We start from the raw sequence: 18,579 nt of genomic DNA, 5'->3' as shown, positions 1-18,579 counted from the left end.
AAAGTAGCTAAAAATAGTATACCTGAAAATCCTGAAACATGCGTATGAACTATATACATACATATCGAGATATGAACATTCAAAATACTAAAATTGAAAAAGCAAGATATAAACAATCAGGATTTTCATCAATAAAACTGCACTCTGTTGTATTATGATTTGATTTTTCTGATTTTTTTTTAGTTTTCACCAAACCCATGGTTATATCTTATTGTATCTATATCGGGATATCTGGCATGAATATCGACATATGACGTTTTGTCCATATCGTTCAGCCCTAGAACTCACCACAACTGTACACAATTTAAGGTTTCATATTATTTATTTAGTAAATCTTTATATCCGTTGCGGAAAACTTGAGCCTTGAGCTTTGTTCGTGTTAAAATAATGTGTTTAATACATAAAGACAGCTTTTGTTACAGAAAGAAAAGGGAACATTATTTCAATTCACACAAATGCCATAATAAACTGCGTCGGATAATAAATTCTATTCCAAACATTGGGAAAGGGGTCTTTTCCCAATACATTCAGTTTAGGGTTTAGTGAAATAGGCTACATTATTCAAGTTGCAACCTGAGTGGTTATTTTTACTCCTGTGGTAAGGTCAAGTTTTAACAAGTGACAGACAATAAACATGCAAAAAACAATAATGATGAGCTTTTAAAGTATCTGTAAAAAGTTACAGTTTTTGACACGTCATTTAAGTTTTTAACAAAAGGATCCTTTGTTCACACAAAACAAGCTTTAGCAGAATTCACATTGTTAATAAAAATATAACACACTGCCTCTTGTGTTACAACAACCACATTTAGAATAATTAAATGCAGAGCAATAAGAACATACAGCAACATAAATTCAGTCAGTATTTTTAAGATTAAGCAGTAGTGTTTAAGTAATATTATGTAATCCAGCAAAGTGAGCTTCTTCACATAAAGCCACAATTTGACTTGTCCTGTGCAGAACAACCAAAACATTAATTAAGAGGTTTTGTAAACGACAAATGTTTGTTTAAGTTAGAGAATATTTTGTAGATATTATTCACAAAGTGCTTGACATAGAGCTGAAGTTTCAAGTAAGACTGGGTGTGGAAACACCCATTTGTTTAACCTTGTTTAACACTTATTATGTTATACTATAGTATACAACATTTATAACTTCCAATATTCAAATGATAATTACTGACAATGTAGTAATAATCCTTATCAATTGTCATGCAAGTGTAATCCCGTAAAAACATAACCATTATAAGTAAAATGTGTTACCCTATTTTCACTTCATTAGGGTTAATACTGAGTTTGTATAAATAGTATCTAAAACACTAAAGGCACATTATGTCACTGTCCTCAAATACAACATTCTTTGCCTTGCCTTTAAAAACCTGTTTTCGTTTGTCTTTTCTGCAAAGTCTCTTTGATCATCTTAAAAATACAATAAACTCTAAGTACTATGTATTATTAATATTCAGTGCCTTTAACAGATTCTCTCACATGGATCCAGCCTGAGGCACACCATTTGTTAAGCGCTAACATGGTTCTTCTTCGTTGTATCCGTCGGACTCTTCGTGAGCTTGACCACTGGAGGTCTGGTCCAGGAGTTTGGAGAACTGCTGCAGCAGACGTAGTTGGACTGAAAGTTTCCTCTGAAGCCATTTTTGTTTTGAAATAACAGCTTTACAACTGTTCAGATTCATGTCATGCTTTGCCTTTGGCACTGGCCATTCGCTCTGACACGGTTTTGATGGGAACTCCTCTGCGCGCCACTTTGACGTGGACAAAGAGAGTGGCCGGGGAAAGACTGGAACCATCTGCCTTCAGTAGGTGAATGTGGCGATATCCTAAAGTCAGAGAATCACTGGTTAGTGACATGATGTGACAGCAGTGAGATATATACCGTGGATGTGTTTACAGACCTGTTCGGAGGCTTGTAAAAGGCAAAGTGAACTGCCCCACAAAGTCATTTTTTGCAGTGTGGTCGTGGTCCTCAACAACAAACCGCACCAGAGCCAGATCCGGGACCTGAAGCTGAAAGCTCAGAGTGCAGTCCCACCTCGGGTTAAATCCTGCAGAGGGCGCACAAGAGCTGTAAACACACTGTTCTCTCATACAAACACTCACAAGAGTGCATGTTTACAAAAGGCACTAAATAAATAAATAATTCGGCCAGTAAGTTGCTGTGTGTTGTTGATGTGACCTGGAGCTGACATAAAAATAGCAAGACTTATTTTCAATGCAAGTGTAGATTTACCGTTGTTGTCGATGCGTTGGGTTTTGTTTCTTGCATTATCGATAGCCACCCCATGAATCTCGACCCAGACCTGAGGGTCCACGATGGAGCTGGCCTTCTCCGTGTTGATCTTAGGAAGCTGCTGTGCCGATATGATCTAAAAATAATGAATAGAAAACAATATTTCGGACAATATTATGTTTCAAATTAGTTAGAAATAAACAAATAGATAAAACTAAAGATATGTTCGGTTCTCACTCTGATGGTCAGCTGAGTGGGGACATGGCCGGGCCCTCCTCCTGTATTTTCGGGGTTGAACTCTGAGTTGGGGATGCACATGAAGCTGGGTTTGAGCACGTAACCACAGCGACCGTTCTGCAGGAAGCGCCCCTGGTTCAGGTCCATCTGCTCCCCGGGCGTCTGGAAGTTCAGAGCCACTGCACAAAACAAGAGGAGACTTTTAAATATCAATTACAAATGTTTGAGTGAGTAATTACAGGACCTTGAGTTGAGTAGTTGCACGGAGTTTGAATTTATTTCATTTTTAAAGGTAACCTGAATCTACAATAGTCTATTCAGATTCATATCATCATTGATATTCAAACTGTAATAAAATACATGCTTTATCTTGAAATGTTACATGGTGTGGCTTTAAGCAGGACAAACTCCCTACCAATTATTTCATGCAAAAGTGACATTAAAATGTTCACATCAAAGCTGCCGAGTCAGTGCAGTTTGAATGGAAAGGATCAATCTTATGTATCTGTCCCTTTGTTACTTTACAGTCACTTTACACCAGTTATTGACCTTTTACCAGTTATTGTCTTTTCACTGCACAAATCAATTACAGTCCACGCCCTTTGCAAATCTAAGCCTGTCTTCGCAGACAGAGAACCCTGTGGGCACCCAGTCAAACTGTGCTACAGACAAAAGGAAACAACTAAATCAAGCTACTGTTAATAAATAAGGATTAAACAACGAGGAGCCGTGCATTACTCAGTTTTAATGCACTTCGTGGTGTCCACTAATAAGTGCATTAAAACAGTTAAATGCATGGCCGGCTCCTCGTTGTTAAAGGGACACTGCGTAACATTTTGGACTATACTGTTGCCATCAAAACATGCAAAACATGCTCCTATTGACCAGCTCAACACAGAAAATGCTATTACGGCAGTGCATAATCAAAGAATGGATTTGGATGAGAATCTCAAATTCTACTGACTTTTGTCACATCTCCATGGAGATGAGCTGGAGACGCACCCACTCTCGATAAAGATACAGTCATGTCTTAGTATAGCTGAGCCGCTCACAGCAAAGGCACATGTTTGTCCATTTATGAGGTATTTTTCCAATTTGAATTTTTTTATTAGTGAAAATCCTACGCGGTGTGGCTTTAAATCCACTTATACCATGGTCCCACAAAAAACTGAAACTTTCCATTTGGTCCTGTTTTCTTTCTTTTGTCCTGGGCAGGAGTTTTACCTGAAGCTAGTTCCGGCTCAATTGTTTGTTGTTACAATGGAAACTGCTGCAGTGGTATGATATAGAACGTGATTTTGTTGCCAGACTGTGCGTTATAGAGTTCGGGAATGTGATGTCATATTGCTAAGCATTATGGGAGTAAACTAATGGAGATTTTAAAACTTAAAATACTGGAGTTAATGTACACATTAAAACACTTGGACACCACAGTGTGTTAGATATATTTACCAGCAGACTCAGCAGCTAACGGAGTTGTTCCACAGCTTTTTTCTGCACTTTTTATACTGTTTTTAGCTAATGTTAGTCTATGGACATGTATGCTGACAGCTGCAAAGATGGCGGATCTCCATGGTAACTGTGGAATTTCCCAAACTCTATACTAAAATAATGCACGCTAGTTAGCATTAGAATTCTCACTGACCATGGTATTGTTAAAGGGACACTTTCACATAGTCTAATATATAGAGAATGGAGCGTTCTTTTTTGTAGAGTAAAGAGACTGCTTCAAGAAGACACAAACTGGCAACTCTCTCGCCTATAGATAAGATTCAGGGTCACAGTGCTCCAGCCTCGTACTCCGATCACCTTTCATTCAATCCTTTTTGAACACGTATCAAGCTAATGATAAATATTCACCCTGAAGTATAGCCCTTCCTACTCTGTATAAGATAGAAACAAGTCCTCTTTGTAAGACACATTTTCACTCAGGGGCAGCGCGGCCGTGACTGCAATGCATGACATGTTGACACTTCTTATTCAATATATGTACCAAAACTGAGAACTGCGTATCCTTTCAGGTATTTCACGGTAAGAGTAGAGCGGGACATTATTGAGACATTAAAGCAGTACTAAGTAACTCATGCCCCTAGAGGCCATAAGCGCCACTGCAGGTGTCGTAGCATGTTGCGTTTTTTTACTCATTAATTATCCGTAAGAGTAAATACTACGCTGACAGAAAAGACAAAGGGAAGGAGGGATATTGTACATCCAATTACACAATGGAGATTAAAAAAAAAATCACTCAAACTTTGCTGTAAATACTGTTTATGTGGCGCTACCCGCAGTTAGCTTTGCCCATTAGCCTGTTAGCTTCTTCTTTGTGATTCTACTAGTGTGTATTGGGGCCTCCGACCCGTAGGCAGCGAAGTTGCAAATGTGGTTTTCTGGACAGAGACACAGGGGGAGATGAAAGACCCTCCAATCATCCCATTAACACTTGTATTACCCCCACAGGGACTACGGAAAGGAAAGGATAAAATTAAGTTACTTCACAGTTTTGCTTTGAACTTAGTCGGGACCCAAACCTAAATCTCTGTCAGGTTTAGGGCTAGATGCAATTTTTCTTTTTTTTATGATGTATATACTGCCTTAGCTAATACTGCAGAGACAAAAAATGTGGGATATATTTTGCAGTCCTTGCAGAGTTGATTACTGTCGGTCATTTTCCTAGACATAACGCATGTCTTAACGTGTCAAAACGAACTTCTGAATACAAGTCATTTAAATTTGTGTAGATGTGCCTCTTTTATGTGAAATTCAAAAGTTTAGCCAAAATGGTTCTGCAGCTGTGAATATTGAGAGCAAAGTGTGTTTTTTTTGCACTGACAAAGAATTTAATTTGCTATTATCAGAATTGCTGCCTCTTGACTGGAGGAGTACTTACCCATCTGGCAGCCACCGTTCCACATTTCCTGAGGATCATAGTTGGACGATTGGAGGCGCTGGCCGGAGGGGTAGATCCGGCTCAGCTGCCTGCTGTTGTGTCGTACAAAGAGCTTTCCTGCAGCAAAATCCAAACAAAAGGGCATACCATAAAACACTGGAGGCTGGTCGTCTTTGCTGCACATTCGGCTGCCCCTTGTCTCTGCGATGTCAAAACACAATTATGTCCAGAGCCGTACCAGAGTCTTTGATGAGCTTCAGGGCATCGCTCTCAGAGAAGGAGGACATTTCATTTGGAGCTTTTTCAGCTGTGTTTTCAAAACCGCTGAAGGCGACACTGCGACAGTACACCACCAGCTCCGACAGCTCTGGGCTCAACTTGGAAGAGACCTAAGAACAACCAACAACATGGGTTCATTACACACAGCAGATCCACTGAACTGGAGGCTCACAGACACAGTAAAAGAAAACAATTAAAACATCTGCAATGCTTCCTCTGTTGCTGTACTACTGTATTACTATTTACTCAAGTCCTGGTTCATTCCCTGTTTATTTCAAGCTTAGACCCAGCAAAGTCTTTGTTTGGATATCTTCAGTAATGGTTTTGTGAGTGGTTTGCACAAGAAAGGCCCTGGCCGTCCAAAAAACCTGTTCCCACAGCTAATGTATGTAAATGTAAGTGAAAAGCCTGGACATACCGGTCACACCTGAATGGCAGTGTCTAAAACTGACCTTCGTGGGATCCCTCTTGGGCGTGTTTTTGATACTGCTCGCCAGATCCTCCAGATCAGAGCTGGAGGAGAAACTGGCCGAGCTGCCCGTCTTGGACAGCTGGCCCAAGTGAGGGATGTGCTTCTTCCCCTTCACCAGGATACGATACTGCAACTCCTACAAAGACAGACAAGAGAGCAAACAAAATATAAAAAGTGATGATATTTAAATAGAGAAATAGACAAAATCACATAAATACAAGAGAGAAAGACCAGGACAAAACTGAAATGTTAATCATTGGCCCTGAAGCCCAGAGAGAGAAACTTTTACCCAAACTACATTCACTGTCTATTAATCCTTCTTCGCAGGTGAAAAACCTGGCCATGCTTTTTGACTCTGCTGACTTTTATTCCGCACATTAAGAATATCTCAAAGATAGGTTTTCACCATCTAAAGAACATAGCCAGAGTCCGCCCCATTCTCTCTCGGGCCAACACGGAGACGCTAATGCATGCTTTTATCACCAGTCGCATCGACTACTGTAATGCCCTGCTTTCTGGTCTTTCCAAAAAGAGGATCTCAGGTTTACAACTTTTACAAAATTCAGCAGCTCGTGTCCTGACGAAGACCAGGAGGCGGGACCACATTACACCGGATTGAGAATCGCTGCATTGGCTCCCCGTGTGTTTCAAGATCAACTTTAAAGTTCCTTTAATGTTTTTTAAATGTCTTAATGGTCTCCGTCCTTCTTATCTTTCAGAACTGCTTTTACCTTATGAACCTTCACGGCCCCTTCGCTCCTCCGGCAGGGGTCTTCTAGTTATTCAACAAAAAGACTTGCGGTGAGGCGTCTTTCCAATATTTCAGCCCTCACCTCTGGAACGACCTGCCTTGAGGAGCTCAGGGAACGTTCTTGTTTTTAAGAGCAGGCTCAAGACCCACCTTTTTAGCTTAGCTTTTAAATGACATCTATTTATTTAATCCTAATATATAAAATATCAATCAATAAATCTTTATTTCTAGAGCGCTTTTCATACACAGGTGCATCGCAAAGTGCTTGACATTTAAAAAGACCTTAAAAACATTATCGCCCATCAAATCCTCCCAATATATACAGTTATCACAATGCACACACCTACTCCCCTACCTTTACCCTACACTCACACACAGAATCAAAATAAGTACATAAAATACATAACGCTGGGTACAGATGACCAAGGTGAGGAAACAACATCAGAGGAGCCATATATGGGAGGGTGTTCCAGGCGTATTGTTTTAAATGTTGTAATCTGTAAAGCACTTTGTGATGCCTTTTGGTATGAAAAGCGCTTTATAAATAAAGTTTGATTGATTGATTGAAAGACTGGGTTTGGAGTAAATGTTTGCATTTGGTTAACTAACACCAAATGTTGGAATGTGGGAGATTAAAGAAACTAAAAAAGCATCTTGACAGATTTCTTGTGATGTATTTGGGTCAAGCAAATAAGCTGGCAGAAGGGCTTTTAGGTTTTTTGCTCAATATGGCTCTAACAAGCAGGGGTGAAATGTTTTTCTCCAGTGAGCCGAAATGGAAATATCTCAGCAACTGGAGTTGTAGTTTATTTGCTCCACTTGACCCCCTTATGTGCTGTACCTCGGGGGAGGGCAGTTCCTTCAGGGGCTCGTCGGAGAGGGGCTTGGTGATCAGATTCTTTCCCAGAATGTCGCGGAGGTGTTTGGCCATGACGGCCTGCTGCTCCACAGAACAGTGGTTCTCGAGAGACAGAGTCAGAGGGTACGGAGAGGCCTGCAGACACAAACACAAGGAAATCCTAAAGCATAAAGTTTAATAGGCTGCATGCACGACATTGAAGGATTTTGATGTGATGATTTCAGATGGAGGACAGGGGAAGAAATCACCAAACATAAAACCCACACACTTGTGATGTCATATTACCCTCATTAAGACTCACCCAGTTTAGGATCCTACAATAAATGATCTTTGTTAATTCAGACAGCAGAATTTTGGCCTTTCCTCCTCCTCAGTATTAAACTATACCCTTCTCAGAATGTTATGATGCCACGTGTACGCAACCTACTGGAGAAAACCTGTACCCAGAGGACTAACGCAACACTGTGCCAAAGCAAAAGCACGGTCTTCGAGCCAAGCGTAGCGTCAATCTGTGCAGAAACCAGTGGGAGCAGTGAGTCAGGATGTGTTTACAGACTGAGTGCTTTCCTCATTTCATTAGCAGTAAAGAGAAGACGCTTCCCTTGTGCCGGGGTTTGCACATGCGGTGCGGGTGAAATAAATCTGTCGTACTGACCTTAAAAGCGTAGTGTGCGATGGTTTCAATGACCTCCTTAAAGGGCACTTTGGAGGTGAGTGTGTGGCCGTGGTAAATGACAGGCTCCCCTTTATCTCCATCCCAGCAGTCCAGCTCCACGCAGCGGCAGCCCTGGTTCAGAGCCCTGCAAACCATTGAACAGATCGCATTAAAGGCTGGCTTAATGGACTAAGCGATGAAGTAGTGGCATCTGTTCGTAAATCATCACAGAAAATAGTCTCAGTTGCAAAAAAAACAATAAACATGAGAGGTTATTTATTGATTCAAAAAAGGGAACTCTAACTAACTATATAAAACATGGTCAACATGGTTTCTGTTTCCCTGTTTTTTCCCCTCGTTCCCTCATGTATTCACACCAGTGTTTCCCTTGTTCCTTGTCGGTTCATTGTCAGCCCTGGTTCAGCTGAGGTTCAGTTCTTTGTCTTATTTGTGGATTCTATTGTGCTTTTGGATTTGAGATACTTTGAGATACTTTCAGTTCTTTGAAGTCCTGCTTTTGGTTTTTGCATTTTTCTTGAAGGCATGTTACTCTGAGGACAACAGCAGCTCACACTAAAGTCAAAAAAGTAGCAGAGTTTAAGTCAGTGGGGAAAATGTTTTCCCCGGTTCCAGAGGACCACATGAACGGAGCATTTGTAGAGATATTTGTCCTGTGGCATTTGACCCACCCTTACAGACGACCCTTCACTACATCTTGGTCAGGAAAACCCAGTGGGAGGATTGCAAAGCCTTTAAAGTGCATATGACACATTAGACACAATTTTTGCTGAAACACAGTTAACACGATTATATTTAAGATTTTGCTAAAGATTTTACCCAGCTCTCTTCAGTTTGGCCATTGTTGTGATGTTTATAGTTTCACTTCCTTATTGGACACTGACAGGAAGTGACATAGTTTGCCTTCAGTCATGTTTAGTCAATGGGATATGAATGAGTCAAACTGCTTTGGGACTTTACCTTCGTCTATGTCACTTCCTGTCAGCAGCTTAAAGGAACAGGCCACCGTTTTTCCAAACTGAGATATGTTCTTACATGAGCTTAGACGAGTTGATGAGTACCTGTTTGGTTGCAAAAAGACCAAAGATGCTGTTAGCATTTGGCCTCTCCTAGCATATTTCTATAGCTCCGAAAGGGGGTGCATATCGACTCGTCTAAGCTCAAATAAAAACATATCTCAGTATGGAAAAACGGTGGCCTGTTCCTTTCAAATAAAAATAAAATTTCTTGCTGCTTCACTGAAATAAAGTGATAATTATGCAACTGATGCTAAATAAGTCATATTTTCAAAAGCATTAAAACCTGTCATATGCACTTTAAACACAGAAAGGCCTCACCGGTGTTGGGGTAACGTGTTACAAAAGTAACGAGTAAGAATAAAGTAACAAAAATATATTTTTATATATATTTTTAATATATATTTTTTACTTTTTAGAGTAACTAAGGAATATAACAAATGACTGAAACAAAATACGGGAATATATTAGTCATTACATTTCAAGTAACTTGAGGTAAAAGTGCATTTAAATGTATGAACAAAAAAATGCCAAATAAAATGCAGCAACAAATCAAGTTGGAGGTTGGTGTATAAGATCTGCAGTCTGTAGTTAACGTCGTTAAAACAAAACACGAGAGAATGGGGGAAAGGAAAAGGAAATCTTTGACTGCACTTTTGCTTTGTGGCTTTATTACTATTTTCAGTTTATGTTTTGCCAAAAGTAACTAAAAGTAACTAAGAGTGGTGTAGCTCAGCTACATTTTTGAAACAGTAATATGTAATACAAACATATTACATTTTTAAAGCTGTAATCACTAATATAGAATATATTACAATTTTTAAGTAACTTGCCCAACACTGGGCCACACACAGTCTGGCAATAAAACCTGAAACCTTGTGGCGAGGTACAAGCACAAACCGAGCGCTGTGATAAACTGATAAAACTTTGCTGACCTGATGTATGGCTCTGTGCTGCTGGCGCTGGTGACTTGGTCCTTGGTCAGGTAGGTGTTGTGAGAGGAGGAGATGAAGTAGTGGGACAGGGGGCGGGTCATGTCCTGGTGCACTTTGGAGTGGTCAGGGTTGACCACGTCGTTCTCCAGAGACAGCATGTACATGGTGAAGCCGTTCTGGGTCATGAACTGGTTCTTCTGAGCTACAACACGAGGGGAAATACAGAGGCCAGAGCCATGAGTTTTGATGTCATGTAATTTACTCGGACAAGAAGCTGATATTGTGTCAAAACAAGACTTAAAGGGATATTTCAGGATTGTTGACATAGGGCCTCATTTCCTAGTCTGACCCGCTCCACAGTGCACCTGAGGCAAATCACTTATAACACCAGACTAACCATATAAATGTCTGTGTCGATAGAATCATTTTAACCATTTTGCACGCGGCGGTGGAGTGAATCAGCAACACTCTCGATAACTAGGAAATGAGGCCCTAAGTCAAAAAACCTGAAATATCCCTTTAATATAGAAGGTGCAGTTACGCATAAGACCTGAGGTGGCAGTAGTGAGCATAAAATGACCAACTTGCATCTAGTCTCTTTAAGTGCTAAATCAAGGCTAAAATGGAACAAAGCTATCAGAATTATAACAGTAAAGTTCACTATTACATGCTACTTTCACTTTTATTGATATTATCTGTTTCTTTCAAGCCACAGTTGCAAAAAGGTGGAAAATGACTAGTTTGTTGGGTGAAATTACAGGACGTATGCCGAGACTTCCCAGACTCTTTGAAAACTAAGACAGTAACCGCTGCTTCACAGACTCACCCCAGTCATTGAGCTCGAAGGTGAGTATTAGGTTCTTAGCGTGCAGCAGTGAGGCGTCTTCTCCCTGATCTCCCAGGAAGTCCCTGAGCTCTGCGGTGGACAGGACGCAGCCGTTACTGGAGTAGTGTCTGAAAACGGAATCCAACTCGGGCCGACGCAGCAACTCGCGGCAAAACTCCTCGATCTCAATGTGATCCAGGCGGCCGTCACCTGAGCGGTCGCATCTCTGAAGACAGAGAAGAAGAGATTTTAGAAGTATTTGTACCCGTAGGGAAATACGTTCTCAGCGTTTGACCCATCATGTCAGGAGCAGTGGACAGTGCACCTTCAGCAAACCCATGTCCAGATCTCGAGCCAGGTTTATGGAACAGAAAACACATCCATACAGGGGGAGAAAAATTAAATTCCACTCAGAAAGGCCCCACACGGTCCTGGAATAAAACCTGTGATCTTTTTACTGTTACTGTAAGAGCATTAACCACTCAACAAAAACTTTGGTGGTATTAAAAATAACTCAGATCCACCTGTTTGTTGCATATGACGTTTCATGATCAATAGTCGTGATATCAGGATAAATTGATATATCTCTAGGGCTAAATTATCAATCATTATCGTCATTTTCCTTTTTTGTAACCGGAGTTGTTTTAATTTGTGATGCCGGGTGCGAATGTTCAATACGAGAGCCTGGTTGGAATGGGGGAGAAGAGGTAAAATATTTATTTTATTGCTGTATTTCATTGTAAAACTTTGTATTAATCTTTCATATGGTATGTGCAGTGTTGAGCAATTTACTTTAACATTGTACTATACTGTATTCTATATTAGTAGTTACAACTTTAAAAGAGCAGGCCACCGTTTTTCCATACTGAGATATGTTCTTGCCTGAGCTTAGATGAGTTGATGCATAACTGTCTGGTCTTTGTGCGTGCCCTCAGTCACGCTCAAAGACCAAAGATGTTGTTAGCATTTAGCCTCTCCTCTTCTCCTCTATGGGGCCAAACGGGGGTGAAGTTAGAAGCGACCGAGCTCTTCCATGTTTCCCTATTTAAATACGGTTATGTGAGTAGTTCCACAAAATTAAACATGTCGACTTTCTAAGCGGATAAAAAGGGGAACTATTTTGTAACGCGTAATAATACCTTAGGAGCACTTCGACTTTACTGTACCCCTTTTTATCCGCTTAGAAAATCGACATGTTTAAGTTTGTGTGATTAAAAAATGTTCTATGGGGCCAAACGGGGGTGAAGTTAGAAGCGACCGAGCTCTTCCATGTTTCCCTTTTTAAATGCGGTTAATGTCGTCAAAACAAAACAGAGAATGGGCGAAAGCGAAGGAAAAGGAAATCTTTGACTGCACTTTTGCTTGGTGGTATCATTGCTATTTTCAGTTTATTTTGCTAATAGTAACTCAGAAGTAACTCAAAGTAGTGTAGCTCAGTTACATTTTGAAACAGTAATATCTAATAAAACATTTGTTAAAGGAACAGGCCACCGTTTTCCATACTGAGATATGTTCATTCCTGAGCTTGAGTAGTTACACGATCCAAGTGCAGTTACACAAAGTTACACACCTTAGGAGCACGTTGACGTCTGTGGGTGCATCTGTACTTGGACTGTGTAACTTGTGTTAGTAGTAGCAAAATAAACTGAAATAATAATAATACCGCCAAGCAAAGGTGGAGTCTAAGATTTCCTTTTCCTTCGCTTTCGCCCATTTTCCTGCTTTGTTTTAACTACACACAACTGCAGATCTTATTCACCAACCTCCGACTTGGTGCTGCATTTTATTTGGGGGGAGTTTGGTGTTTTTTTGTTCATACTCAATACAAACTCAAGTTACTTAAATTGTAATGATTTATATATTACCGTATTTAGTTTAAGTATTATATTTCTGTAATTTGTTCATTTTGTTATACGTTATCCCCTGCACTGCTTGTACGCTCATTCATTCATTCCACTGGACGCTACAGAGGATTTGTGTTAAATGATCCTGGAGTGGAAAGCATTCATTTTGTGTTTGGGCTGAGATACTATGAAATAAAATTCACACTTGGCTTGGCACACTTAGAAACGGCTTTGAAAAGAGCATGAAACCAGCAATTCCACTCTAACAGACTGCAGTGGGACTTATCAGGCAGTGATACCCCTCTACAAAGAAATAACTAGCTCGTGATTTGCTATGTGGACGATGGAAGTGTACAGGGTCAGTCTCGGGTTCACGACTGGTGTCAAAATTGCACAGATTTCTCACATGAAGAGGCTCCAATATCAGTGTAATATCAGTGTAATATCAGTGTAATATCAGTGTAATATCACCAAATCTCCTGTTTGCTCTAGTGAAGGGACGCTGTGAGGTTTGAGAGAAACTGACCTTGAATAGGTTTCGTGCATACTGTTCGCTCAGGTCAATGTTGATCATCTGCAGGAGCGTCTTCACTTCGTCGTAGCTCATTTTACCGTCCTGGTTTTGATCCGCTCGCCTCAGGTACCCACGGATCCAAGTAGACGTGGTTAAGGAGCAAGTGGAAGGTACAAATATATATCAGCTTAGTCTCATCTGCGTCATTAGTCAGTCAGATACCAATTGTTTTCTTTTTATTTGTAACCTAGGCTTTTTTAGACAGGCAAGTTGAGGGTGAAGAGCAGGACGTGATATTCAGAAAATAGCCGGAGCGGGAAGTCAAAAACGTAAAGCTGAGGCTGGCGTTTACTGCACAGCACATGCTTGCAGCCTTAATCACTCACCTAAGGATTTTCATTAAGCAATAAGGCTGAACTGGAACCAGGCACGAGACCAGCACAAACTGCACCGTGCCTTGTGACTCCCTGAGACTCAAATATCTATTTAAGAAAGATGAAAATACAATTTACTCCACCAGGTGCTTTACCTATTGTGCTGAATTTGTTTGTTTTGCTGTCACTGTCGATATCAAGTTTCCTGCAGAAATAATCAATATACTAGCTGTGGGAGAACAGTTTACACAACTAGAGCATCTGACAAAAGAGCAGATGCAGGACGTCCCAACAGCAGGTGCTCTATGTATTTTAAACCCCATGTAACTGTGGGAACATAATATTTAATTACACCAGTCTTGTTCCCTGAAATGAATTAAATGGACTGATGTAAACCTGAAAAGAGAGTAGAAAATTTGTGTCGGTTACAGACTAACTTAGGAAAATAAACTTTTGTACCAATTCCCATGCTTTTTTGTTAGGGCTGTGTTCACCTCTTACCCCCCGCCTTAACTGAGCACATTATGGTTTTACCCAAATCTACTTTTTTGTTGAGTTTTTGACACTTTTTTGTTGAGTTTTCGTCACTTTTTTCATTGAGTTTTCGTCACTTTTTTCATTGAGTTTTCGTAACATTTTTGTTGCGTTTTCATTACTCTTTAATCGTATTTTTCGTCACTTTTCCATTGTGTTTTTGTCGTTTTTCTGGCCCGTTTTTGGCGCTTTTTCGTCACTTTTTGGTTGTACTTTCATCCTTGTTTTTGTCACTATTTTGATGCTATTTTTCAAGAAGCTTTTAGATTTGGGTAATGCCAAACTGGAGAAAATCAGTTTGATTCAGGTGGGGATTAAGAGGTGAACAAAAAGTGTGTAAATCTCCAGTCAGAGTGATTTTGCGAGCCTTCTGCTGACAATATTGTGCAGCACTAACTTTTAATCATTGTACCGATGAGTGAGAACTGTGGGTTAGTGAAAGTTAAGACATTGAACCCTGTGAAAGGATATTGGTCGAGTTTTTCCTTTTGGCTCATGTTGGCCACACTGTCCTTGAGCGTGCGCAGCCCCCTGACCCAGCGCCGGGCCTCCTCCTCGCAGGGGCAGAGCAGGTCCAGGCTCTTACGCGCTCCTTTGAACACCACCGTGAAGCAGTGGCTCTCCGGCACCGATGCCGAAACCTGCCTGAGCGCCTCGGACTTACAGCCCTCACGAACGCACTCCACCTCCGTCACCGCAACTGGGAAGAGACAACAATATGAAGAATTAATATGTGAGTTGTCAGTGACTTTTAGAGACACAATGTGGAACTCTCCAGGTTCTGTGTATGCATCACTGGCAAACACAAACGCTGCTTTTAATGTGACACAGCGACACTGACAATGGTAATATTTGACAATGAGTTACGATTGTTTCTATTTTAATTTGTGTAATCCTTTGTCGTTTTTGATTTACTTGTTTTATTGTGAAGCACTTTGAAGATCTAGCTGCAAAAGGTGCTATAATAAAGTTTCTTCTTTGCATAGGTATTATCAGAATGAATCCAGAATTAGAAAACTAATTCTACCAAACAGAGACAATAGCAGCAATTAGAAAGATTCATTGACATTAATATTTTTGGCGATCAGACCCCGGCAGTAGACATCGATATATTGATTATGGTTAGTATGGATGGGTAGGTTAGCAACAGGGATATCTTCCCCCGGAGCCTGGTCACTGGTGGTATGGGACTTTGGCGAAGGATGAAGCCAGGGATGGAAGAGGAGGTGAAGGGGTGGAGGTGGGTCGCAGCACAGCTGGGAAGCGGACGAGCCATGAACGCTGGAGCTTAAAGCTTAAGCTGTGTCTGTTTACGTCCAACATGTTGTGCACGTTCTCTCTCCCTCTCCCTCTCTCTCCCTCCTTCTCCTGAGAAGCACGTGAAGGAGGGGCTGGGCTCATGGGGCCCTTTCAGGGTGTATGCGACGGCCAATTGTCGTTGCATCCTGTCACTGCTGCTGCAGTGACTGTATTCTCTTGGTCCTTTCTGTCAAATCTGTTGGCCCTCTGGGGGCCCCAGGCTGCTGCCTGCCTTGCCTAATGGCAAGGTACGCCTCTGGAAACCTCTCAGTTTACTCATCTTTTGAAAAATAAGATGCAAATCTAAATGTATTGCAAGCGGGTAATAAGATTTGTTCATGTGTCCTGTCTTGGACCCTAAAACCAGAGTAATGTATTTTTAGACAAAGCTTCTTTCATTGAGAGCAGAACTGTTTGTTTGTTTTGTCCTTCAGTTTCCCCCTTTTGTTTATTTTTAGGACTACCACAGTGAACCAACAGGAGCCAAATGGTTATTTAACAAGTTACCACACGCCTCAACCGGTAGCATTTGATTATATTTTGTGTGTGTGTTTATATGCCATATAAACACACACACAAAATATAATCATCACGAATGCAATAGTAATGTGCCTGAATCAACACAACTTACTCATATGGCGTCGCAAACTAAGCTGAGCAATGACATCAGCTGATTAAGTACTTTGTCGACCAGCTGTGGCTGCACCTTTGGTCATTACTCGGTGTCTCTCGTGGTCATGGTGTGGTCACGGTGTGGTCACGGTGCACCCTGGTCTCGGTCATTTTAGTGGAAGGGGTTTAATGCTAACAGAGGACACGGTGTTGATGAGTAAACAGCTGAGCTCACACCGGCAGCAAGCAGGTAAAGGTCACCAATAATAAATCCTACCACACACAGTGACAAAGCAATGCATCACGCTGATCGCTCACGCAATACAGACTTCCCAACGAGATAAAATTAGCTTGGCTCTCATCTCTCTTTCTCTCTCAGGCAAGGCAGACACGAAACTGGATACTTCAGCTAAAATCATTTGGTCGACTTCACTGTTTACTTGATAAGTCTAAGAAACGTCCTTTTATGCCAAAGACGGTGATGATAATTAGTGGGAGCAAGAGAGGTAAGGACAAGAAGCAGTAATGGTCGTAAAAGTAGGATATTAGTCGTAGCCAAACAGCTAATGTTGCTTTATTTAAGCAGCTTCATGCACCCTCTAATGGACTATGTAATAATGCATGTACAGATTTAGGACTGACTTTTGCCTGCATGCTCCACATACAGCAAGGATATAAGAATGCCAATATCACATACTAATTGTTCTCTATCTACACTTTGAATTATCACTTTTTTAATACTTGGTTATATTTACCAAAGTACATATGTAACTGCTTTTTTGGTAAATTTAACTCTTATTCTTTTCTCTTATCTTATTGTTGTGGTCTATTTCGTTTTAAAATATTGAATTTTTTACTTTTTTTTTACTTTTACTTGAATAATTATTTGGGTCACTTCTTTTACCTCGACTCAAATCAAATCATTTGAAAGTATCATTCTTACTCATACACATGTTTTGCTGCTGTTGTGTTTAAAGGAATAGGCCACTGTTTTTCCACACTGAGATATATATGTTCTTACCTGAGCTTAGACGAGTTCATTTGTACCTGTCTGGTCTTCACGCGTGCCCTCAGTCACGTAAACACAGCACAGATGGCGTTAGCATTTAGCCTCTCCTCCTCTCCTCTATAGCTCCAAACGTTGTGAAGCTACCAAGCTCTTCCACGTTTTCCCTATTTAAATATGGTTACGTGAAGTGTTACACGATAAAGTATAATTACGCAAAATTAAACAACGTGGATTTTCTAAGCGGATAAAAGGGGGAACTATATTGTAAGGCGTAATAATACCAGGAGTAGTTCGACATCCGCACAGTAATATCTTCCCTTTACTGTTACAATATAGTTGACTGAGGGCACGCGTGAAGACCAGACGGGTACAAATGAACTCGTCTAAGCTAAGGTAAGAACATATCTCAGTATGGAAAAACGGTGGCCTGTTCCTTTAAGCCACTTTCACCACTTCATCATTCTGTCAGTTGGGCTCGCCTCCTGTAATGTTATATCTGATCTATGTTGTGAGGGAGCCCAGCAGCTCTTGGTGCCTGGGAGACTTTCCAAACACCAACACTGGCCACTGTTTCTATCACAACAACTGCAGACAACACAAGAACTCCTGTACTTCATGCTTTTGGTCGGCAGAGCGCTTGGAAGTGACTGTGTCACACAATAGGCTCATTCTGCTGCTGTGGGCCGTGGAGACGCGGCCCTCCACCTCCTCAAAATCACTGCACATTCCTGGCTTTGAGCAGATGGCAGGGCCGTGGCAAAAGTTACACTTCTGTGGAGTGTCCAGGTCCAAATAGAGCTGAGTGAAATCTGAGAATGCAATATCAGAATTAGACCTGGTCCAAGTAGTTAATAGTAATACTTAAGACACAATACCAATCCGAATGCAGAGGGCCCGATACGATACATATTATTACGATATAACACATCTCAGTGAACAAAGTAAATTTACTATGACACTATGACACTATGACAAACTGCGATATTTTACCCCAAATTAAGTTAACAAAAAAGTACAAGTGGCGTTTCCAAAATCAGTCTGATGTTGAGAAGAGCAAAAGCCTTTTGTTTAAACCAAGTGGCACCAAATCTGGACCAAACAAAACTATCTGAGTCAAAAACATTTGTATATATTTTTTCTAGAACTGAGTTGAGTATCAAAAGTATCAAAAGTATTACGATACACAGTTTCTGATACAATACACGTATAACAAA

General features: G+C 40.8%; 1 protein-coding gene across 1 annotated transcript in view; it reads right to left on the bottom strand.

Annotated features, from left to right (window-relative positions):
• Nucleotides 1-350: 350 nt before the first annotated feature.
• Nucleotides 351-18,579, bottom strand: part of plcd3a (phospholipase C, delta 3a) — a 37,201-nt gene continuing 18,972 nt past the window's right edge. The window contains exons 3-15 of the mRNA XM_079564403.1: nucleotides 14,917-15,145; nucleotides 13,550-13,679; nucleotides 11,180-11,405; nucleotides 10,354-10,555; nucleotides 8,385-8,529; nucleotides 7,712-7,864; nucleotides 6,100-6,255; nucleotides 5,607-5,757; nucleotides 5,369-5,485; nucleotides 2,482-2,660; nucleotides 2,245-2,380; nucleotides 1,910-2,059; nucleotides 351-1,834 (exon numbers count right to left, since the gene is read on the bottom strand). Coding sequence (XP_079420529.1) covers nucleotides 1,692-1,834; nucleotides 1,910-2,059; nucleotides 2,245-2,380; nucleotides 2,482-2,660; nucleotides 5,369-5,485; nucleotides 5,607-5,757; nucleotides 6,100-6,255; nucleotides 7,712-7,864; nucleotides 8,385-8,529; nucleotides 10,354-10,555; nucleotides 11,180-11,405; nucleotides 13,550-13,679; nucleotides 14,917-15,145 — 2,117 coding nt within the window. The 3' untranslated portion in view covers nucleotides 351-1,691. The remainder of the gene's footprint in view (nucleotides 1,835-1,909; nucleotides 2,060-2,244; nucleotides 2,381-2,481; nucleotides 2,661-5,368; nucleotides 5,486-5,606; nucleotides 5,758-6,099; nucleotides 6,256-7,711; nucleotides 7,865-8,384; nucleotides 8,530-10,353; nucleotides 10,556-11,179; nucleotides 11,406-13,549; nucleotides 13,680-14,916; nucleotides 15,146-18,579) is intronic.

Source organism: Gobius niger, assembly GCF_951799975.1.
Source record: "Gobius niger genome assembly, chromosome: 10".
In the NCBI taxonomy this organism is placed as follows: Eukaryota; Metazoa; Chordata; class Actinopteri; order Gobiiformes; family Gobiidae; genus Gobius; species Gobius niger.
Note: the sequence above shows the minus strand (reverse complement) of the source record. Positions and strands in the feature narration are given on the sequence as shown.